General features: G+C 45.0%; 2 protein-coding genes across 4 annotated transcripts in view; both read right to left on the minus strand.

Moving 5' to 3' along the window:
• Positions 1 to 10940, minus strand: SAP30L (SAP30 like). 3 transcript variants are annotated; one of them, XM_057412100.1, is made up of 4 exons: positions 10547 to 10938; positions 8665 to 8787; positions 6929 to 7027; positions 1 to 4990 (listed from the first exon to the last, which is right to left on the minus strand). In XM_057412100.1, exons 1-4 carry the CDS (start codon positions 10730 to 10732, stop codon positions 4862 to 4864), a joined length of 537 nt encoding a protein of 178 aa, XP_057268083.1. In that variant the 5' UTR covers positions 10733 to 10938; the 3' UTR covers positions 1 to 4861. The 3 variants fall into 3 exon arrangements, with proteins under 3 accessions (XP_057268083.1, XP_057268085.1, XP_057268084.1); XM_057412101.1 differs by lacking the exon at positions 1 to 4990 and adding an exon at positions 5811 to 5942 and having other exon boundaries at positions 10547 to 10939; XM_057412102.1 differs by lacking the exon at positions 8665 to 8787 and having other exon boundaries at positions 10547 to 10940.
• Positions 10941 to 19130: 8190 nt separating this feature from the next.
• The window catches only part of GALNT10 (polypeptide N-acetylgalactosaminyltransferase 10), a 79122-nt gene continuing 78427 nt past the window's right edge, over positions 19131 to 19825 (minus strand). Inside the window, exon 12 of the mRNA XM_057412104.1 lies at positions 19131 to 19665. Within this exon, the coding sequence (XP_057268087.1) occupies positions 19498 to 19665 (168 nt within the window). The 3' untranslated portion in view covers positions 19131 to 19497. The remainder of the gene's footprint in view (positions 19666 to 19825) is intronic.

Below are 19825 nucleotides of genomic sequence, written 5' to 3' on the forward strand. Positions count from 1 at the left end.
TTGCTAGATAGATCATTTATTAAAGTGAAATTCAGCATTGTATCTTTGTCAGACAGTACAGAGTTAAAGTCTCATACACAGTGGAAGCAGGACATCTCCTACACCTCAGAGAAATGAGTTCTACAGTTTTTGCTATAAGTTACTAAGTTGCTTTAACAATACATAGCTATATTACACAGTTAAAAATACAAGGTGTCCAAAACATTTGGCATAAAATCAGCACAACACATGGAGGCCAGAAACAGAAGAGGGAACAGTTTTTCTCTCCTGGTAAGCCTGCTGAAAGACTTCAAGCCACGCTGCAAGTTACCTGCTATTCACCTCCCTTGCACACTAGCTATGGAGTAAACCCAGCCCTGTTTGGGCTCAGCTAAAGGGCTCCTTGAGCCTCCTAATGCACAGGGTGGCTGCAGAGTCGCTTGCAAGGGAAGTTCAGGTTTAAGGCAGGAGCCTCCCCCTTTCCCCACGCTTCAATTCATTCCAAACAGTTGTGTTCACCAGGAAGTCCAACCCGCGAGACCAGGGATAGCTGTGAAAAGTGCAAGGAGTATCTTACATCCTAACAGTTCATCTGCACTTTGAAAGTGGAACATGAGAACTCCCTGACTTGGTAAGCTAGAGATGGTTAAAGGGCAGCAGTGACAAGAGGAGTGAGGCATCAATAACATTCCTTCACCTTTAGGACTCTTCAGTCAATACTTGGGGCAATACAAGGACTCCTTTTGTACAGGAGGCCGCCTTGTATTGCCCACTTGTTTAAACTGTACAGGCAAAGTGACTCTAGTGCTCTAGGGAAGTGTATGATCTGCACATTTAAATAAACAGTCCCTCAGCAGACCATTTCTCTCCCCTCCAACTGCAGTTACTGCTGAAGCTCTCCCATTGGTATTTACATTTGGCTCAACCAAAAGATGTAAAGTGCACAGCTCCCCCCTTCTTCCCCTCTCATAAAACATCCATTACAAGAGCTAACACTGAACAAATCCTCCTCCACACTGCTAACTGTTGTTCAGTCTCTCTGTGGGCCATGTCCTGTTTCATCTCTGTGCCAACATGACCCCCTTGAAAATACACACTCACTGTGGGTTATTGTGGCTCTTGTTTTCAAAGCCTCTCTGAATCCAGCTTGCACTTCAAACTAACTTGAAATGCCAGACTTGCTGTGTTGTGGTCAAGTCTTGCACACCAGGGCATCTAGTGGTTTACAGCCACATTACTAAGGAAAACCAGGACAACAGAGTACTGGGGACAAGAGGTACAAACCTGCCCACTCTGATTTTCTCAGGCTTGAGCATCTAAAGTGCCTGGCAAAAGAAACATTAACTTTTAATGCCATTGTTTACTTCATGTTATACAATATTCTTTGCAATGCAGAAACTCAGACCCTGCATTCTAATACAGCCTCCTCAGATAGATTTGCACTTTTCAGCCATCAGACTGCCACCGACTCGAGTCTTCACATGCTTCCAACTCCCTCGAGTTGAGCTCAAGCCGATAACTACCAGCAATGATTTCTTCTTCTTCCTTTAAAGTGAGCAGAGGGTCAGCATACAGGATGGAATTAACCCCAGAAGAGATGTTTCTGCATTATTTGGATCTCATACTAATGGCTTTGGATCTATTCGGAAGTCTAATGAAGTTAATACAACTCTTCAATGAGAATTGAATTAGGCAATGTAATTGAATTAGGCTCTGTAATGGCTGGAGAGCTTCAAAGACGATTCCTCTGCCCCAGGGTGAATGTCACCTATGCAGGCTTGTAAGAAATAAGCTTCCACTATTAGAAATGGAAGATGACATCTGGTCATCCTCCATGCCCCCAAGGCTTGTGCTCCATGGTTCAAAGCTAGACAGAATTTAAGGCCCATTTGTGAAAAGCAAAAATGTAAAAGGAAAAACAAACTCATCATACCAGCCAAAGCGATTTGGGTCTTCCGCCTTTCCAACAAGTCACGTCTAAAAGTGCTGAGCAAATGTCCCACCTCATGGCTTCACAAGTGTGAGGTTCAAACACATTTACTTTGAAGTTTAAACCAAAAAGAAGTTGGAAAGTCGTTTGTTGTTTAATTGGCATGCAGCATAAGGAATCAAATACACAGCATGGTTTCATACAGAACGACAATTGCATTGTTACGTTTTCTGGTTATTAGACACTAAATGCTTTTCAAGAATCACAGGCACCCTGAACATGGATATTGCTACTGAATTGATGTGTGATTTCAGTTCATAGCATGGGAGCCATAGAGTGGCTAACCCTTCCAACAAGACATCGGCTTCTTTTTGCTCAAGGCGTTCAGCTCAGTTGAGAACAAGGTAATAAGGCATTTGCAAGGGTTTATAAGGCTGTGGGGTCCGACAGCCAAAGATTCTTTTGTTTCTTTGGTGTCTTGCCTCCAAGCTTTCCACCTTATAAACAACTGCTAATGGCTGGTAAACATCTCTTCATCATCACACTTCACTAAGAATTTCATTTTTCTTCCCAAAAAAGGTATAATTGCTTTAAGAGTGACCCAACAGGATCACATTTCACATCAATTGACTATTTTAAGGAAAATAAAAATAAGTTTCCTGGATACCATCTCTGCACAAAAGCATTCCAGTGAATACACCTGAACAGATGGAACCTGCCACCGTATTTCCTTGAAATGAACCATTTTGCTGCTGGCTGCTAAAACACCCCAACAGATTTATTTACTCTTAGGAATAAAAGAAAACAAAATACAACAAAAAAAGAAGGTAAATCCCAAACTACATTTTTTTACAGTTTTGGTCTAGAAGTTACAACGAGGCATAACCCTCTCACCTCAGAAACTCATTTTCCCTTAGTAATATCCTCTGATTACACGAGCACTTTGATGATCACCCATGCAGTCAGAGAACCCTCTTAGCTATCTGTCCTGAATGAGAGAAGCCAGATCATGGTGACTGATGTGAGAATTACTCCACCCTTTCTATAAGGAAAGGACCAGTAATTAGGAACTTCTTAAACATTCACGTAATACCGACAAAAGACATTCTCTCCTCATTCCTTGAACCTCTCTCTTGTCTTATGTTCTTAAAAATCCATACTGGATTGAACAAGGAAATGCTGAAACAATCACACTCTCCAAAACTTCACAAATGGGATGTGTACCATAACAAGAGTATTTCTGCCTACGACACAGGACTGAGACATGTCAAAGTTTGTTGAACACATTTTTGGAGTATTAGCAAATGCTTCAGAGCTGATGTGAACATCTTGCTTTAAATTATGACTTGAATTTTAAAGAGACCCTGGGAAAGCTTCAACAAGAGCTTCACCATGTGAACCCTTCATACCTTCTGAAGCAGCACTGAGCTGCAATCATGGTGTGTATTTAGCTCTTCAACAAAGCTTCATCCAGTTTCAGAATAGTAAAACCTGCCATTGAGAAAATGTTAGCCAAAGTTCTCTACTGTTCAGTTCGTTGCTTAAGGCTTGTTGAGAATATACTCTCTATGTGTAGTCTTGGCATCTCATAACAGAATGGAGACATCAAAACAGCAAGAAAGAGTGGTGCTTTAAATTATGACATCCCCTTGAAGAGACTTGAGGTCACTGGAGAACAGTCAGTCACAACCAACACTTTCATAAGCTCCTTTTGCCAAAAAAACCACTGCATTGTTTGTAAGGACACCTTGGCTTTAAATAACAATATCAGAGCGATCTCCTCCTACAGTGCCCAGTTACAGAGCACCAGCATCCTCCACTCACACAGCTCTTACGAAAGCACATGTGATGCTCATAAAAGGCAAATGCTTTGATACTTCTTGCCCATTGCAAAGAAAGATGAAATGCATCATGCTCCACTCAGGTCACTCTCCCAGTTATGGTACTACACCCATCAGCATAAGTCTGCTTTTACCAAAGGAGACTGCTGAGCCCACTGATCGACAGCAGTTTTGTGACACCTGCTGAAGAGCATCTTCAGTATAAAATTCATTTGTGACTGATACCTGATCTGACACAGAGATTAAGAGACAGATGTCCCTGTTTCACCTACCATCACTGAGCCTTGAATACAAAGGAAATGAGCACAAGTGAATTAAATGAGCATTTCTACCAACAGGACCAAACCCAGCAGATAAGCTGTATTTGCCTTAATACCGCATTCTGAGGAAAAGCAGAAGTTTTTAAATACTTACAGACAATTAATTAGTGAGCTCTGAAATAAAAGAAATTAGAAAAAGAGATTGCAGAGAATTGCTTGGCATCCATGTCAGAAGGGGGTGGGAGGAAGCATGGTTAAAGAAAAATAAATCAATTTCACACTAGTGGAGCTCACGGGAGCAGATCTGGTGAGCTGGAGCAGCTGTATAAGATTGGGACTTGAAGCACTGACTCAAGGCAGGACAGACCATGTGCAGGTGGGGAGCAAACTTCAGGCAAACTTCTGGCCCATGCAACTCAATAATGGATTTAATCTCTGTTGCTGTTCCAGTCCTCGGCCAAGACAAACTGCAGTGGTGGCTTGTGATGCAGTCTGAATTCAGTGGGAAAATTCCATCTGTGATCTGAATTGCACTGAGATGCAGATTTCCAGAAATGGTTTAGAACACTGAGCTGACAAACTCCACAGTCCTATGGGTTTACTTGGTTTCTGCATTATCCTCATTTCTCTGTTCCAATGTGACTTTGAAATGAGGGGAAGAAGTCTTCAGAAACATGCTGGGCACGTGTTTCCCAACACTCCTGATAACAATGTCTATAGCTTTTTCTGTCATCCAGACTTACTGCATTTAAAAAAAAATTTACAATATACTTCAGCAGTTTTTATATACCTAAAACGCACAATACCATCTGTTCCTTCAAGGTCTCTGTTATCCCAAGTCTTGTTCATCTTCATTCTAGTTGCTTGCTACCTTCCGATTTCTGGTCCAGCCTGCTCTTGTTGTTCTTCACCATATAGATGAAATATGCAAGCGTCTCTTTCTCATTCACAGGAATATTCCTGAAGTGACGACTGACAGTCTGGAAGGACAACATGGAAAGAGACAGAAAGTCTGACATTAAAAAGTAGAAATAATCAGAACAGGGTTTCTCTTCACTTTCCAAAAACGATTTTATGGCCACTGAGCGTAATATACTTCTAGTCAAACATGCACCAATTCAAACTGTCAGTCCTCATTTACCTCTCTCTCTTTACAGCTGGAATGTGCCTATGAACACAACACAGTTTTGCTATGTCAGCAGTATTTGTAGCCAACCTACAAGTGAAATTTGGAAGCCAGAACGTCCTCCTGCCAAAGCAGTGTGGCCTCTCCTAAGTGACATTTCGTGCCAAGATTATCTGGAGAGCAAGTTCTCCCTGCAGCTCAGTATTCTAAAGGAGAGTGTCAGAAATACTCAAACGCTTTGATGTGTGAACAAGATGTAGCAAAGTTTTAGAATCCAAAGGAAAATGCATCGGATAAGTTTTCACTGAGAGGAACACCAGGGGATTTGCAAGGGGAGGGTTAGGACTTGGTTAGGGCTACCCCTCTCTGGCACTGGCATAAACCCTGAACAATTAGCTGCTTTTTCCTCAAAAAATGAATGTCGAAAATATGGAGCTGGATGAGATCTGCTTCTCATACGGAAGAAGCTCTTTCTTGATACCCAACACAGCTCCAAAACTGGATTTTGATGCAGGCTGAGCAATAAGTCACTCCAAGAAGATTTATGGAAGTTTGAGTTTTCCTTACGGTGGGGTAGCAGCAGGAGTCTAAGAGCCTCAGGCAGCAGTGATTCAAGCATGGGAGCTGGACGAGGATCCAGCGTAGGGTCAAAGCTGCTCAGACTTCACAGGAAATCTGGGAAGTGTGTGACAACTTGAAGTTAGGCTCCCTTTATTTTCTGCTTGCACAGTAGCTTTATTTGTTTAACTCCTGGGCACATTCATGGTAAATTGCCTAAGTAAGTAGTCCTTCATGGCAGGAGGTAGCTGAGAGACAATGAACTGGTTAGGTAGAACATGACAAATCAGAGCTACTACTGAGGACATACACCCACCCTGCTCCACTTAACTTACTCCTACATGCACTACACATCTGCTGTATTCTGTATATTCATGCCCTAGCTGACTTTGAAAGAGAGCAAGACAGTATCTTGCTGTCTTTTTTGGTCTGCTGGCTTTTGTCTTTAAAGCAAAACAGTTTTGGGCTGTTGTGACAGCCTCAGCTTACAAAATCAACCTTGTTACCATTCAGTAACCACTACAGATTTTTCACTTTTACAGTTTAGAGAAGACTTTTCCCACTGAATGCCTTCAGATCAAGTCAGGAAAGAGAGCAGAGCAGATGCACACCAGCACAACTAGCTCAAATAACAGAGAGATACAGAGAGTCCTTTCTTAAGTAGTACCCCATATGGTGAGAAAGCAGCAGTAGAGGCCCTTAAGGAAAGAGCCTTTTATTGACTTAATACAGAATCATAAGACATCAGGACAAGGGAGGAAATAAGGAATCTGAAGTCATGGTCAGGGATTCTGCCTTTAATAATAAGCAATTCCAACCAGTTCAAGTGCCTGTGAGGAAAGAAAAACTAACAGGGTGTGACTAGTAGTGTGTAAGTCTCAGTTTCAGTCGAACAGCCATCTTCAGCTAACACCCTGGCAACTGCAAACTAGGTTGTTTCTGCACTCTAAAGGTAACAGACTGTGCCTATGAACAAGGAGTGAAAGGAAGCAGATAACAGCAAGTTACTAAAACATACTTTCAAGAGCCAGCTTCCATGTCTTCCATGACTGTCTCAGGTGAAAACAAGCACACAGCTTTCTGTTGGTGTAATCTCCTGAAACGTTCTGCAGAGCACATGGTACGTACTAGCGAGAGTCACTACAGGCATTAGCGCCCACAAAATAAGCGCGTGAGCAGAGGAGATAAAAAGTGTTTTAATAATAAAGATAACACTCTCTCTGTCATCACTTACTTCTGCCAGCTGAGCCTTGTTGAGTCCAGGCCTAGTCTGCAACTTATAATGTCTCTTGTAACGTCGCAGGGTGTTCACCTGGAGCTGGAATAAGTCAACCTGGAAGTGATGCAGAGAAGAGGGGATGAGCACCACCTTTTGCTTGTTATCAGGCAGAAATGTTGTGGTATATAAAAATAATGCTTTCTTCCCCAACAGGACTCCTCCCTGCCTGCATTCAGCACCACATCAGCTTGCCTTACTGACAAATCTAAGTATATTTTGTATCTGTTAATGCTGAAGGACCAAAACAGCCTCAGGGAAATAGAAAATTTTGTTCTGGTTCACATGCTGTCAACAGAATTGCTGGCCAATTTCTGTTCTCAATTACACCTCTGCAACCTCCAAGCAGAGAGGAACTTTTTGTTCCCACAAGGTTGAAAAAGCTCACACATGAAATATCAATTTAGCAGGCACTGAACAAATGGCTTCTGACATAAAACAGAGTGCAGAGACAGGGAAGAAATGAAATTCAAATACTTAAATGGGAAGTGCACAGTTTAAAAGCAAAGCTGGGGGAGGTTGCAGGAAGGAAGATGAAAATCATGTGGAAAATGCCGTGTTTCAAAGACAAAAGGAATCTCTGCTGAAAACTAAGAAGAAACTGACATTAAAGCTGACACAGTGCAGAGCTCCCTGATCAGTTAGGTGACGTGCATCCCTCAGTTTTTAACCACCAAATACCCCGCATGCTCTACAGCACTAACATTTTTAGGTCTTCACCAATCATCCTGGCAACTAACATAAAGCCTGTATAGGAAAGGTTTGATGGAGAACCTTTTAGAATGGAAACACAAACAGCTACAACAAAAATCAGGTATCCTTAAAAAATAAACAAACCAAAAACTTGCTATTCCTTCAACGCTTCCACACCGGAGGAGTGTGGACAGAGCTCTGCAGCCAAGGGAAGGCTCTGCCGCAAGGCGATTTTTGGTGGCTTCCCCCCCCCCCCCAGTTAAACTGCTTTTAGTCAGTAGAGGTGGCATTTCCAGCAGAGGGCTCTGCTGAGGTGGCCAGAACTCTGAACATCACCTCTGGGCAACTTTCTGCCATGTTAGCAGTACCAGAAACATCACCAAAGCAAATATCGCACACAGTGGCACACAGGAAGAGGTTATTCGAGAGTTCTGCAACACAGACAACCTCCCCCAGGCCTATTTCCTGCAAATAAAGAGGTTACAGATTATCTGAGGGTTGTTTTGATTAGTGCCAAAAATCCCATCTATGCAAAGGTCTGGAAAAGCTAAATATCCCTGGATAACAATTACCCAAACATGGAGAGAGTGACCTACTGAATCCTCTAGTGTACCTGCAAAACAATGCATAGGAAGGTAACAAAGAACCATATCGGGGCCTCAGTCACCACTGAAAATACTTTACTTTTAAGTAAGAATTAGTATCCAATATTGCTTTAACAGCTCTGTTTGGAAGCAGTACATAAATGAAGCTGTGCAGTTACCTTATTACACCTCTTTTTATAGAGAACTTTACATGAGGAAAGAACTCACACAGAAATGAAGAAAACTGGGACATTTTCACACATCTGAATAAAAGTATCCCTTAAAAGTGAGAGCAACTCCACAGCAGTTTCAGTGGAGCTGCAATTTAAAATGTCAGTGCTTTGTGATATATGAAAACATCCAAGAGAAACTTCAACATGGTCAAAAGCAGCTTACACCCACTTGACAACTACTAACCTCCGGGACATCTGTTTCATGCTCAGGAGAGTCACCCCCATCATCACTTGTCTTCCTTTTTCTTTTGTTTCGGACACTTTGGATGAAGTTCTTGTGAAAATCACAAATATACAGATGCCTCACCTAAGGACCAGAAGCGGTGAAAAAGCAATCAAACCAGGTACTGCAGAACAGCATTCAACAGCAGCCACTTCCATAGCACCATTACAGGTGACTGGTATGACTGCCTGCCTCATGACGGTAAGGAATTTCTCATCTTAAAGCCCAGGCCTGATATTGCCCTCTTGAGTTAGAGATAATTTACATTACAAACATGAAAAGCAAGGTAAATGAAGGACTGGAGAGCTTCAGCTCAATCTCTGCAGATAATATATTTCTTTTTTATGGTTGCAACTCTATGTCAGGAAAAAAAAAACCAGGTAATTGTGTGGAGGAAGAGCATTTGCTTCAGAACTTACTACCAGGTAACTACCAAGAAAAACATTATTCTGAGCTACACTTCTGAACATTCTGGTTTGAACAGTACAGAAGATTATTAATGCAAGTGTTTTAAAATCTAAACCACATAGAAGTTAGGTAATTACCTCAATTCAAACAAACAAACCGAAAGAAAATGTCTCCTACAGCTTATCCTGCCTGCCACAGAACCCCCTGTTTAACAAACATCTCACTAAACTTAGCATATAGAAAAACAAGAACCACAAATGACCAGTATTACTTGGTACCTGTCAGGCAAAAGCCACAGACACCTGATATTTAAAATCGCTTTATGCAGACAGCTTCACATGTTCCCCTCATTTTGAGTTACTAGTCTGATTTCCTCTTTATTTCTAAAGCCTACATCTGTCAACAACGAATCATTCCTAGAGTGAAAGAAATTACTATTCCACTAGACAAATCTGCTGAGGACTACAACCAGGAGAAATAATCTGGGTTTTAATAAGACTTTATTTCAAATCGAGTCACTCTCTTCCCATGATGTGATGCATTCAGGCTGTCAGAAACAGAACCAAGCAGGGAACCTGCCAAACAGTTCGAGACAAAACTTCACCTTTTTGTTTCTTATTTTAATGGTTTTAATCTTCAAAGATCAGATAAGAAAAGCAGAACTCCATTAACTGAGCTGCTTCGGAGAAATTCCTTCTGTACTCTTTGACAGTCTGCTTTGCTCTACCTATTTCTCTACTTGGCAAGCGACCTGTTTCTATCTTGAGCTGACAGCTGTCACTTAATGTCACTAAGGGGTCAGCAGCAAATCGAGCTGCTCAGTGCCGACCAGCCAACAAGCGTGCAGGTGCCCTGGTGAGGAGGCAGCACACCTCACTTTGCCATCAGACGCGGTAATAACCTGCCTTAGGGTAACAGGAATTCTTAGCAACTAAAAGAATACCGCCAGTGAGCCCGAACTCCAACAGCAACCCATTCCGCTGATTCCACCTAGCTGCAGCAGCGGCTTTCGATACGAAACCGAAATTAAACCCGAGCTATTACCTCCGAAGCAAAGGTCCCTTCGCTCCCCCGATCACTATGTGCTCCCCACCGCATGAAAGCTTCCCCTCAAACACCGTTTTCAGCGCTGCTTCATTAACCCTCAGGAGACAACCAAGGAGAACAGCCGTGACTTCGCCCCGGCACGTTCTTCCCGAGCCCCAGCGTGGTAACGCTGCCGATGGGAAAACGCGGTACAGACGAACCGCCTTCACCCAGCAGAGCATCGCACCCGTGTCCCCACGGCTCCTGGGGTACAGTGACCCCCCTTGAGGCCACGGGAGGGCTCAGCGCGCCTGGCAGGGCAGCAACTTCCCGCCGGCGGCCTCCCCGCAATGCGCGGCCGGGCCATAGAGGGGGTGTCCTTGGGGTCTCATCGGTGCCCACAACTCACACTTTTGTCGATGTCCAGCTTCAGCTTCTTCTGCGAGATGCTCTTCTGGATCCTCTTGCTGAAGGACGCGTTGCCGGCGGGGCGCACACAGCGGTCCCCGTCGTCGATGAGGCAGCAGCTCTGGCCGTAAAAGGGGGCGGCGGGAGGCCCATCCCGGCTGTCCTCCTCGGTGCTGAAACCATTCATCGCCCACCTGCCCGCCCCTCACCCCGCCCGGGGAGCCGACAACCGGGGAAACACTCGCTGCCACCGTCACCCCGCACCCTCCGGGGGGGGGGGACCCCGGCACCCCCGCAGGGGGCCCCCCACTCTTGCCGGGGCCCCCTCAAGGGGGACCCCCCCTGAGCGCGGGCAGGGCAGGGCAGGGCAGGCCGCGCCGGGCCCCCCAAGCGCCGCGGCCCGCGGCGTTGCCAGGCACCGCAGTGACACCTCCCTGGCCCCGGTTCACCTCGGCGCGGCCCGGGCAGCGGCACCGGCTCCCTGGGCTCCGCAGAGACCCCAAGGACAGCGCCGGCCTCCACCCGCCGCACAGCCGGAGCGCCCCGCCCGAGCAGCGGCTCGGCCCCGCCACCTCGTACCGGCGTGTTCCGTAAGCGCCGGCTCTCGACTGCAGTCTCCACATAAACCTCCCCGGTGGCACGTAGGTAGGAGAGCCCCTGGCTGACAAACCAAATCTGTGTTTCCGAGGTATAAGGTAGGGAAAGGGAAAAGTTGGAGCTGGAAAAGCAGTCCCAGAGGTGAACTTTTCTGTCATTGTCAGAGAAAAGAAAAACCAACCCAAACCAACCCTATAAAAGGGGCAAGAAGTGAGGGGGAAAGAAATTCTTACTGATCTGTGGGGTAAGATGTTGGTTCTGGAAGCACTGTGACCTCTGTAATGCAGACAGCAGATGCTGCTGTCAGAGCTGCATGAGCAGCTGTAAGTGGAGAAGGATTTCATCTTCCCGAATAGAGGAATTTATGTACAAACAGAAAAAAAGGTTCTATAGACTAAAATCACTTCAAAGCGTGGAAGCCTGGATGCAGAACAGCATGTTCTGCATGGAATGAACTGTGCTAAATCACACACACAAAATAGCTTTGGAAGAGACTCCGCCAGCTCTCGGCCATTGGATGATCCTGCTCCACATAGCAGACATCTCATAACGTGCTCTGCTGAAACAGATTGAAACATTAAAATCCCTGATGTCAAGGCAGTCCTTGCAATACCAAACACAGAACAAACCTGGAGGGCCAAGGGCAGTTCTGCCTTATGTCTCACAGTTACTGCTGGTGCCCTCAGGCAATTACTTTCTTTTTTACCTTGGGACATGCAAAGAACCACAGTGCACTGTCCTGGGAACACCAGTGCCAGGAGCCAGCTGCTTCAGTGGGAAGGTGGAAACAAGTTACCCACAGACCAAGAAACAGCAACCAGCAAAGACACTGAAAAAAGCAAGATGACAATGCTTGTACCAGCCCCTGGCCATGTTACCTGGGATGTGCATGCCTCAACACACTCCTGGCAATACTCACACAGATAGTCCCTTGGCTTTGGGAAAAGGCTGACAGTGATCTCAGGGCTCCCACTCACAAGCTTTCGAGGCTTAGCTTTGGATTGGGTAGAAACAACGTGTGATGAACTGACCACAACCCACATTCCACATCTCCCTGCACCATTGGGGGAAGGTGGTGGAGAAAATCAGGAGCAAAGTTAAACCTAGGAAGAAGGGAGGGGTAGGAGGAAGGTGTTTTAAGATTTGGGTTTATTTCTTGTTTTCTCACTGGTTTGATAATAAATTAAGCTGATTTCCCCAAGTCAAGTCTGTGATGGAAGCGGGTGAGTGAACTCTCTCTGTTTTTATCTCAACCCGTGAGCCTTTTGTTATATTTTCTCTCCCCTGTCCAGGTGATGAGATGGAGCAGCTTTAGTAGGCACCTGGTGTCCAGCCAGGGTTAACCCACCACAGTCTTATCTCTAATCAACCAGGAGGCTCAGGACATTTTACAGAAGGAGTCTCCTGCCATTCGGGAAGCTGAAAGCACAGACTGCAGGGACAAATGCTAACAGCAGCCAGTAGATAAAAGGAACATGCTCAAAACATGCAGGAGTTGCTCCTGTCCCTGAGAGGAGATTCTGGAGGTGCTCCCTGGACTATTCATCGGGAAGCTGTCTGGAGACACTGGCAGTATCACTATTTCATCTTGGGCTACAACCTCTGAGCCTATGCAAACAGGAGGACTTTAAGTTGCTTTGCAATGCCCACTCAAAGGCAAGTCCCTGGTTTTGTCAGTGTTTGCTAATTCAGTGCTGAGAACCCCCAGCTCTGGCAAACACAATGACACCTCGTTCAGCCTTTCAAAAAGGAAAAGAAAGGTGCATGGAGGTGTTTGTGTAATTGCTCTTTATTTCAGCACATTTATCCTCATGGGAACCTCAAGATTTCACAGTCTGCTAGTCCAGAACTAGCTTGCTGTGAAATAAACGGCCTCATAGAGGCAATCTTTATTAGGTATCTATCACTAACCCAATCCAATAATTCCTGGTGGGAGCTGCAATGAAGTGAGAAACAGTGTTTCATAAACCCATCATCACCCAGGCAGCTTTAGTGCCCTGAAAGCAGTTATGTCCTGCTCAGCCGAGGCAGCCCCCTAAGCAAATGAGGGGAACTTGCACAGGTCTTTAAACCTTAGCTGGAACAGCACTACCCTCTAAAGACAGGCCTGCAGTGTAGCTGCCACCTGGAACTTACTGGTTTAATGGAGCTGTTTGGGTTCCTGGGACAGAAATGCCACCTCCCAGAAGGTCTTTGCTGCCAAAGATGTCCTGGGAAGAAGCCTTTTGTATTGTTTTTATACCTCCAGTCTGTAATCAGACCATTTTCAGTGTCTGTCCCTTGAGGACCAATGCCAAACACTGCCCCAGCACCATCCCCCAACCTCACACACTCTGCAGTGTCTTTCTAGGGTAGCACGTACTGAACTTGCTAAAACACTTGCACTGTTCCAGCTTTTGGCACATCCTCCCCTTGGGAAATGGTGCTGTGGCCAAGAATCACAGCAGTATCTTCCCTTGGGATGACACTTCTATCACAGAATCAACCAGGTTGGAAAAGACCTTTAAGACCATAAAGTCCAACCTTGCGGCTGACTGCTGCTCCCCCCAGAGTGAGCTTTTCCTTCCCTTCCTTTCCCTTTCCAACTGTTGACTTTCCCACATGCACATTTTTCCATGTTTGTTCTTGTATTCCACAGTTTTTCACCCCATGGAGTTAAGTGGGGAGCACCAGGAAGGCCACAGCAGAAATGGTGACAGCAGAAAGTGCTGAGGGTTCCAATGGGAGCACGGGTAGGGCCATGAGCAGCCCATAAATTTCCTTGAACAACAGCTCTCTCTGCATGGAAGATCAGAACACAAAGAGGACAGTGAGTGGTTAAAACCCCTTGCCTACAAACCGAGGGGTAGGATGGATCTTCAGCAGTTGCTCTGAGGCAGATACCATCAGAAAGAAGGACGACAGCTTCACCCCTAGACCACAGGAATGGGTAGTTCAGACAAAACACACGTATAAGCTGAGGTCATTTTAACATCTTGTGCTCCTGGATGTGTATCTCAGCAGTAAACACACAAACTGCCTTTGAGAAAAGCTTCTTGTGCTGCTTGGCATACATGGCTGATGGCAGGCTTGGGGAGGGAATGTCCCTGGCAAGGTGAGGCTCTGGAGAGGACAGCAGGGCCATTGCTCTGAGGACAGCAAAGGTCACCAGCCAGGCATGGCAGTGCTTGGAGGACAAGGCTGCCTGGGTCCCTTGCCTGGAGTACTCACACACAGGGAGCAGCCGCCAACTACACTCAAAGCTGCTCCCTATGGAAAACCAGCTGTAGCTTTGACCATGAGGCACACACCGTAGCAGATGATGCTCCAGCACTGTGTCTTCTGCGACTGCTTCAACCTCAGGGATTTTTACTTACTTAGTTGCTAATTAACACAAACCGATAATCAATAGTTTAATTACTGAGAAAAAAAGAACATGTATACTGAAGTAAACACCTTTCCTTCTTCTTTTGGCTAAGTTTACTCTGCTCCTCTGCATCCTATCAGCAAGGACTGTCCATGGCCACCATCTCTCAGGGGGGTCCTACCTCAACACAAGTCACCCACCATGGCCATAGTCCCTTTGGGACTGCACCGTTGGGCATGGAACACTTCCTTCCACAACCTATCTCTCTCCAAATCTCCTCCAGCCTTATCCACATCTTAAATTTCTCCTCACGTGTCTCCTCCACACATGGCTGTGGTTCTTTAAACTTGTCTGAGTTGAAGTTCTGCAGGGTCCTGCGATGGGCTGGAGCTTTGGGGCACAATACATTGATCCCAGTGGCCCAGGAAGCACCTGTGAAGGACAGACACAGAGGTGCCCACAGGCATCTCTGCAGCCCCAGCTGCCTGTGTCTGCCTTGGGCATGACCACAGTAAACCCTGCAGTTATACCTCATGCAAAGGGCAGCCAGGAAGGATGCTTCCCAGGGGGACAAAGGAGAGCAGTCTTTTATGCGGCAGGAAGCCTGTGCTGGGGAAACACCAGACCAGGGTAACTGAACTTACTGTCCTAAGAAGCAGAGAGAAGGGAGCAAACTGGAGCAAACCAGGCAGGGACAGTCATTTTGGCATACACAGTTTTCAGAAAACACATTAAAAATTTATTTTAAATATATTATAAAAGGAAGTCCATTCAGCTTTAAAAACACTAGGCATTCTATCCATGATTCCCAGTTTATGAAAGCTACTACATTAAAGTGCTACAAGTCCTTTACCACCCCCAGATATTAGGCTGTTTGTCCTAATATGCACAAAATAAATATACACTGATTCAAGAGGCACCATCCAGTTTTACAGATAAAACGCATGCAGTACAAGGAATAGACAAACCTATCACCGAGATCCTGGAGAATGCATTTTGAAACCAATTCCTTTCTCCACCCTAGAGGCTACAGCTATTTGTTATTGTTATCAAATGTTTTAGTCTATTAGTTCTATCAGTTTTATCTTGTTTTGTGGTCGAAGTTCACATTTGCTTGCTCAGTAATCGGGATTAGGACTTTAGAGTTGGACTAGTAGATTTGAGACCACATAGATCCAGTGGCTTTATAATGGCCTTTGGGACTGTTTGTGATTTCTGATTTGGATACTCGGAAAGTAAAATGCAGGATCTTGCATGCTGGTGAAATGCATGAGCCTTCACCATGAGGTGGAACATCCAACAGCTAACCGGGACACTCCCTGGTCTAGCTTTGGTTGTTACAGCGTACCGAGAAGAAGCTGCCATCCTTTCCAAGTCTTCCTACTAGGAGTGACATCCCCCTTCCCCGAGTCATTACTGGTATTGATTTAACAAAGGAAACCCCAGAGCTTCAGAATTACTGTCGTTCACACAGATTTTGCACTTACAAGTTGGACATATTAGAAAACACACACAAACACAAACACAGCAAGAGTCAAGCTTTCTCTGACATCCTTACCTCCCAACCCCTTTCCCTCTCTTCTCTTGTCCAGCAAGGCACTAGGAAATGGTTCAAGTTTAAGCATTTGCTGTACATTTACGTTTTAAAAGGCACATCTTTATTTTAATGATGCTGAATTCCCCTTTCAGTAAGGCTCACACATTCTTCTGTTACGATGTGGAAAAGAAAGTTAATATCCCAGGCATGAAAAAAGCCACCTTGCACACACCAGAGCCTCAAACCTATTACTCTGTCTGTAGGCCCGAGAGATTAGCACCAGTATAAATCAACAACAGCTTCAAGAACAAATCGAAGTATTATCATGCAACATAACACACATCCAGGGATCCCCTGTTGTCTGGGATCCTGATACTTAAAAGCAGCAGAATTTATGCAGCCATGGAGAGAGGGGTGTTTGAATGCTTTTGGGGGGAAAGATATGAAAACATTTATTTTGCATATTCAATCTCCAGTCTTGACTTGCATGCAGATGTGAAGATTCACTTATGTGTTCATGCTTTAGCAATCTGGCTTACAAATAACCAAAAGTAATTGGAATAATTAACCAGTAAAGGCTCAATTAAAGATGTAGATGATGAAATACAGCCTCTGTTTCTCAATCAGTGGATGTCTGGTTATATTAAGTCTTCTTATTAGTCAGCAAAGCCTCTAGGGTACTGAAAAGTATAATTAATGTAAATAAATTAATAGCTCAAAGCTCAGTGAGCCAGTCTGAATTGGTGAGGCACTGATCACACTCAGATCCCAAACCATCAGAGAACAGATCAGATGAACCGTACTGAGAAGGACCCAGGAGGACCACTCTCACTGAAGCTCCTGTTTCCATGTACTGGTGGTTGGTTTTGACAACAGGAATTGGTTCAACAATTATCTAATCTTTCAGGGCAGACTGCTAAGAGCTTTCCTTTCCCTCCAAATTAAGATCACTAAGTGGTAAAAGACCTGCTCCTTACCGCAGCTCCCTCAGAAGCAAGCGCCCAGCAAGCCAAGGACTCTTCACCAGGTGAGCCCAAGTACAAAGCAAGCCATGCATTTCCCAAACAGAAGCTAATCCTCTCATTAGGAAACTAAGACACACACAACTGCAAGCTGCAAGCAGAATGACCGACAGTCCATTCCTATAATCTGCTGATTGTGTCCCACTTTTAAACTAGCCCTGTGCATGGACAGCTTCTTGTTCCACAGGTATAAAAACATTCCTAAAGACATCTAGTCAGACCATCTAGTGATCCATAGTCAGCACTACTAGACTAATGAGAGCATTAATAACTTAAGGAAAGCAACAGACACAAAGCACTGGGAGGTGGTTCTGTCTCCCACAGAAATGAAAAGGGATCCTAATGACAAACACTGTAGTTACTGAGAACATAAGATGTCAACTCCGATGCTGGCCTCACTTCCATAGCAATACTGCTGTACAACTGTCACAAGGGAAGCCTAGAGCCTTTTTTCACTCCCAAAATGTTAAATACCAATGCATTTGGCAAGCCTGGTCCCAGCTGTAATGCAGTACCCATGTTCCCCTTGCTTCATGAATGCCTGTACTGGGTAAGTCAGCGTGTGGCCTCAGCTGTGAGGATGAGAGAGGTGGGAATGAATTTGAGCCTTACAGTCAACATATCAGTCTTGAGAGGCAGATAGTTGTGTCCTAGTTTGCTCCCAGTTGACAGACACAGCACTACATGGCCTCAAAGAGATCTGAAACATGGGCAATGGTCCTACAACTGCCAACATCAGAAAGGGCTCCCTTCTTCTGGAGCTCTGCAGAGGGAGACAGCCTGCTTGTTTCTTGACACTAGGCAGGAATCTCTTTGCCTTCACATGAGAAAGACACCTCTTCTGGGATGAGATTATTCTGGTTCAGTATCTGGCACATCCTGCAGCCAAACCAGAAGGGTAACACCTTGCACAGCTAACTGGAGGTTAGGGTACCAGTGAAACAGGCCCATCAATCCCACATCTCTGCTTAAACAAACAGATTTCCAGTCACAGGAAACTCTACGGTGCTGCGGATGCTGGGAAAAGAGGAGGGATAAATAGCACAAGCCTAGAACACTAGTGACCACAGGACTCACCACTGTGACAAGCTGCACACTGATGAACAAATGGATAAAGACCAACAGCTGATTTCAGCCCTGACTTAATTATCCTGAACTAATCTGCTCACACCAACTGTGAATTAAGTTAGCTTTCAAACCTCTAAAGGAAAAATGGAAGTTGCCTTCATGTAATCGATTAAACTCTGAAAAACTCCAGAGGTGTCCATGCCAGAAAGATTCTGAGTAAGAGGCAAATTTGGAACCTGATACTCAAAGGCTCTTAGCAAAAATCTTCACCTGTAAGAACTGTGCTTACTTCATACCCCCCTGCTCATCTTTCACCTTGAAGATCCAACAGTGAGTGACAAACTGACTGCAAAGCGAATGGACCAGAAAGGCAGATTTCTCATCACTAATAACTACAGCACTGTTCCCAACACACGGCTGCACTTCCACTAGAGCTCATTCCTTTATCAGAGCTGTGATTTGGAAAGTGATAATACTCAACTGATTGAAATATATTTTGGTTTAGGGCAAGAAAAAAAAAATCATTTAATATTTTGATGGCCTTTTTTTGATGGGAGGATTAAATCTTCAAGATTTTACTTATATGGGCTTTGGAAGATAAAGCACCTCTGTGGGAATGCTTCAGCAGGTGGTATAGAATCATAGAACCAACCAGGTTGAAAAAGACCTTTAAGATCATCAACTACAACCATTAACTCAGGACTGCCAAGGCCACCACTAAACCACGTCACTTAGGGCAAACTGATCTCCCCTCAAGATCTCCCCTGATGGCTGCCCCTCATGATCTCCACAAGCAGCCACCCCTCATATACCCCCCATAGTGGCCCACACTGTATAGCTGCTGCCCCTACCCCCCATGGATGCCCCTTACACCCCATGGCTGTCCCTGCTCTCCCCTCATGACTGCCCCTAACCCCTAATAGCCACCCCTCACACCCCATGGCTGCCCTTGCTCTCTCCTCACGATCCCTCCTTATGGCCACCCCTTCCTTCCCCTCACAATCTTCCCTCACGGCCACCTTTTTAGCAGTTATAGAAAGCCCTAGATAACAAAATCCTTTAACGCCAGACCCAGGCAGGAAATAAAGCAAACAAAAAGCAGCTTGAATCGCATTCAGACTCCTCTAAAATCAGAGTTTCAGTTCAGTCTCAGCACAGAAGTGGCTCTCGCAAAGCCTTTAACATTCCACCATCCCCAGAAAAGAAGGATGCAGCATCTTCACAATAAAGCCTGGCCTGCTAGTTAACCTTCTCCTGAGAGTCTCCCTTTTACCTTCATTCACTGTTTAAAAAAAAGTACTCTTAAAAAAAGTTTTTGTAACCCTCCCCAGTAAAAACTAGAATTGTAAAATATATATATATGGATGTAATTCCTCAGTCTCTTAAAGATCAAGATTTCTGTTAAATTTTTCCAAGATGGTTGAGTTTGTATGTTCAAATATCCACTGCTGCGTTGGAGATGAGGGATTGCAGCTATTCATAAAGATCTTTCGGTCACTCTCACTGCAGTCCATACAGCTGCTGCTTACTGGATGGTAGAGGGTCTTGTCCTGGGAAAGAGAAATGTGATATGAGGTTGCTGAGCAGAGAAGCAAAGCTGACTTAAAATCAACACGAGAAAACCAAGGTATTTTGTCACTTAGATGTACCTGAACAAGTTGTTCCACACTGAATTAGTTAGCAACTGTCAAAGTGCAGTCCCACCCCTTG

The sequence above is a fragment of the Pezoporus wallicus genome, unplaced genomic scaffold (assembly GCF_028554395.1).
Source record: "Pezoporus wallicus isolate ANWC-B61680 ecotype Strahan unplaced genomic scaffold, APGP_CSIRO_Pwel_v1 contig_6354, whole genome shotgun sequence".
Taxonomy (NCBI): domain Eukaryota; kingdom Metazoa; phylum Chordata; class Aves; order Psittaciformes; family Psittacidae; genus Pezoporus; species Pezoporus wallicus.

Bases quoted from the DNA above. Each gene is read 5' to 3' on its own strand.
- SAP30L (XM_057412100.1), bottom strand. From the start codon at position 10,732: ATGAATGGTTTCAGCACCGAGGAGGACAGCCGGGATGGGCCTCCCGCC. The intron at 8,788-10,546 runs GTGAGTTGTGGG...TCTGGTCCTTAG, and splicing joins AGCTGGACATCGACAAAAGT to GTGAGGCATCTGTATATTTG. The intron at 4,991-6,928 runs GTAAGTGATGAC...TTGTCCTTCCAG, and splicing joins ACAAGGCTCAGCTGGCAGAA to ACTGTCAGTCGTCACTTCAG.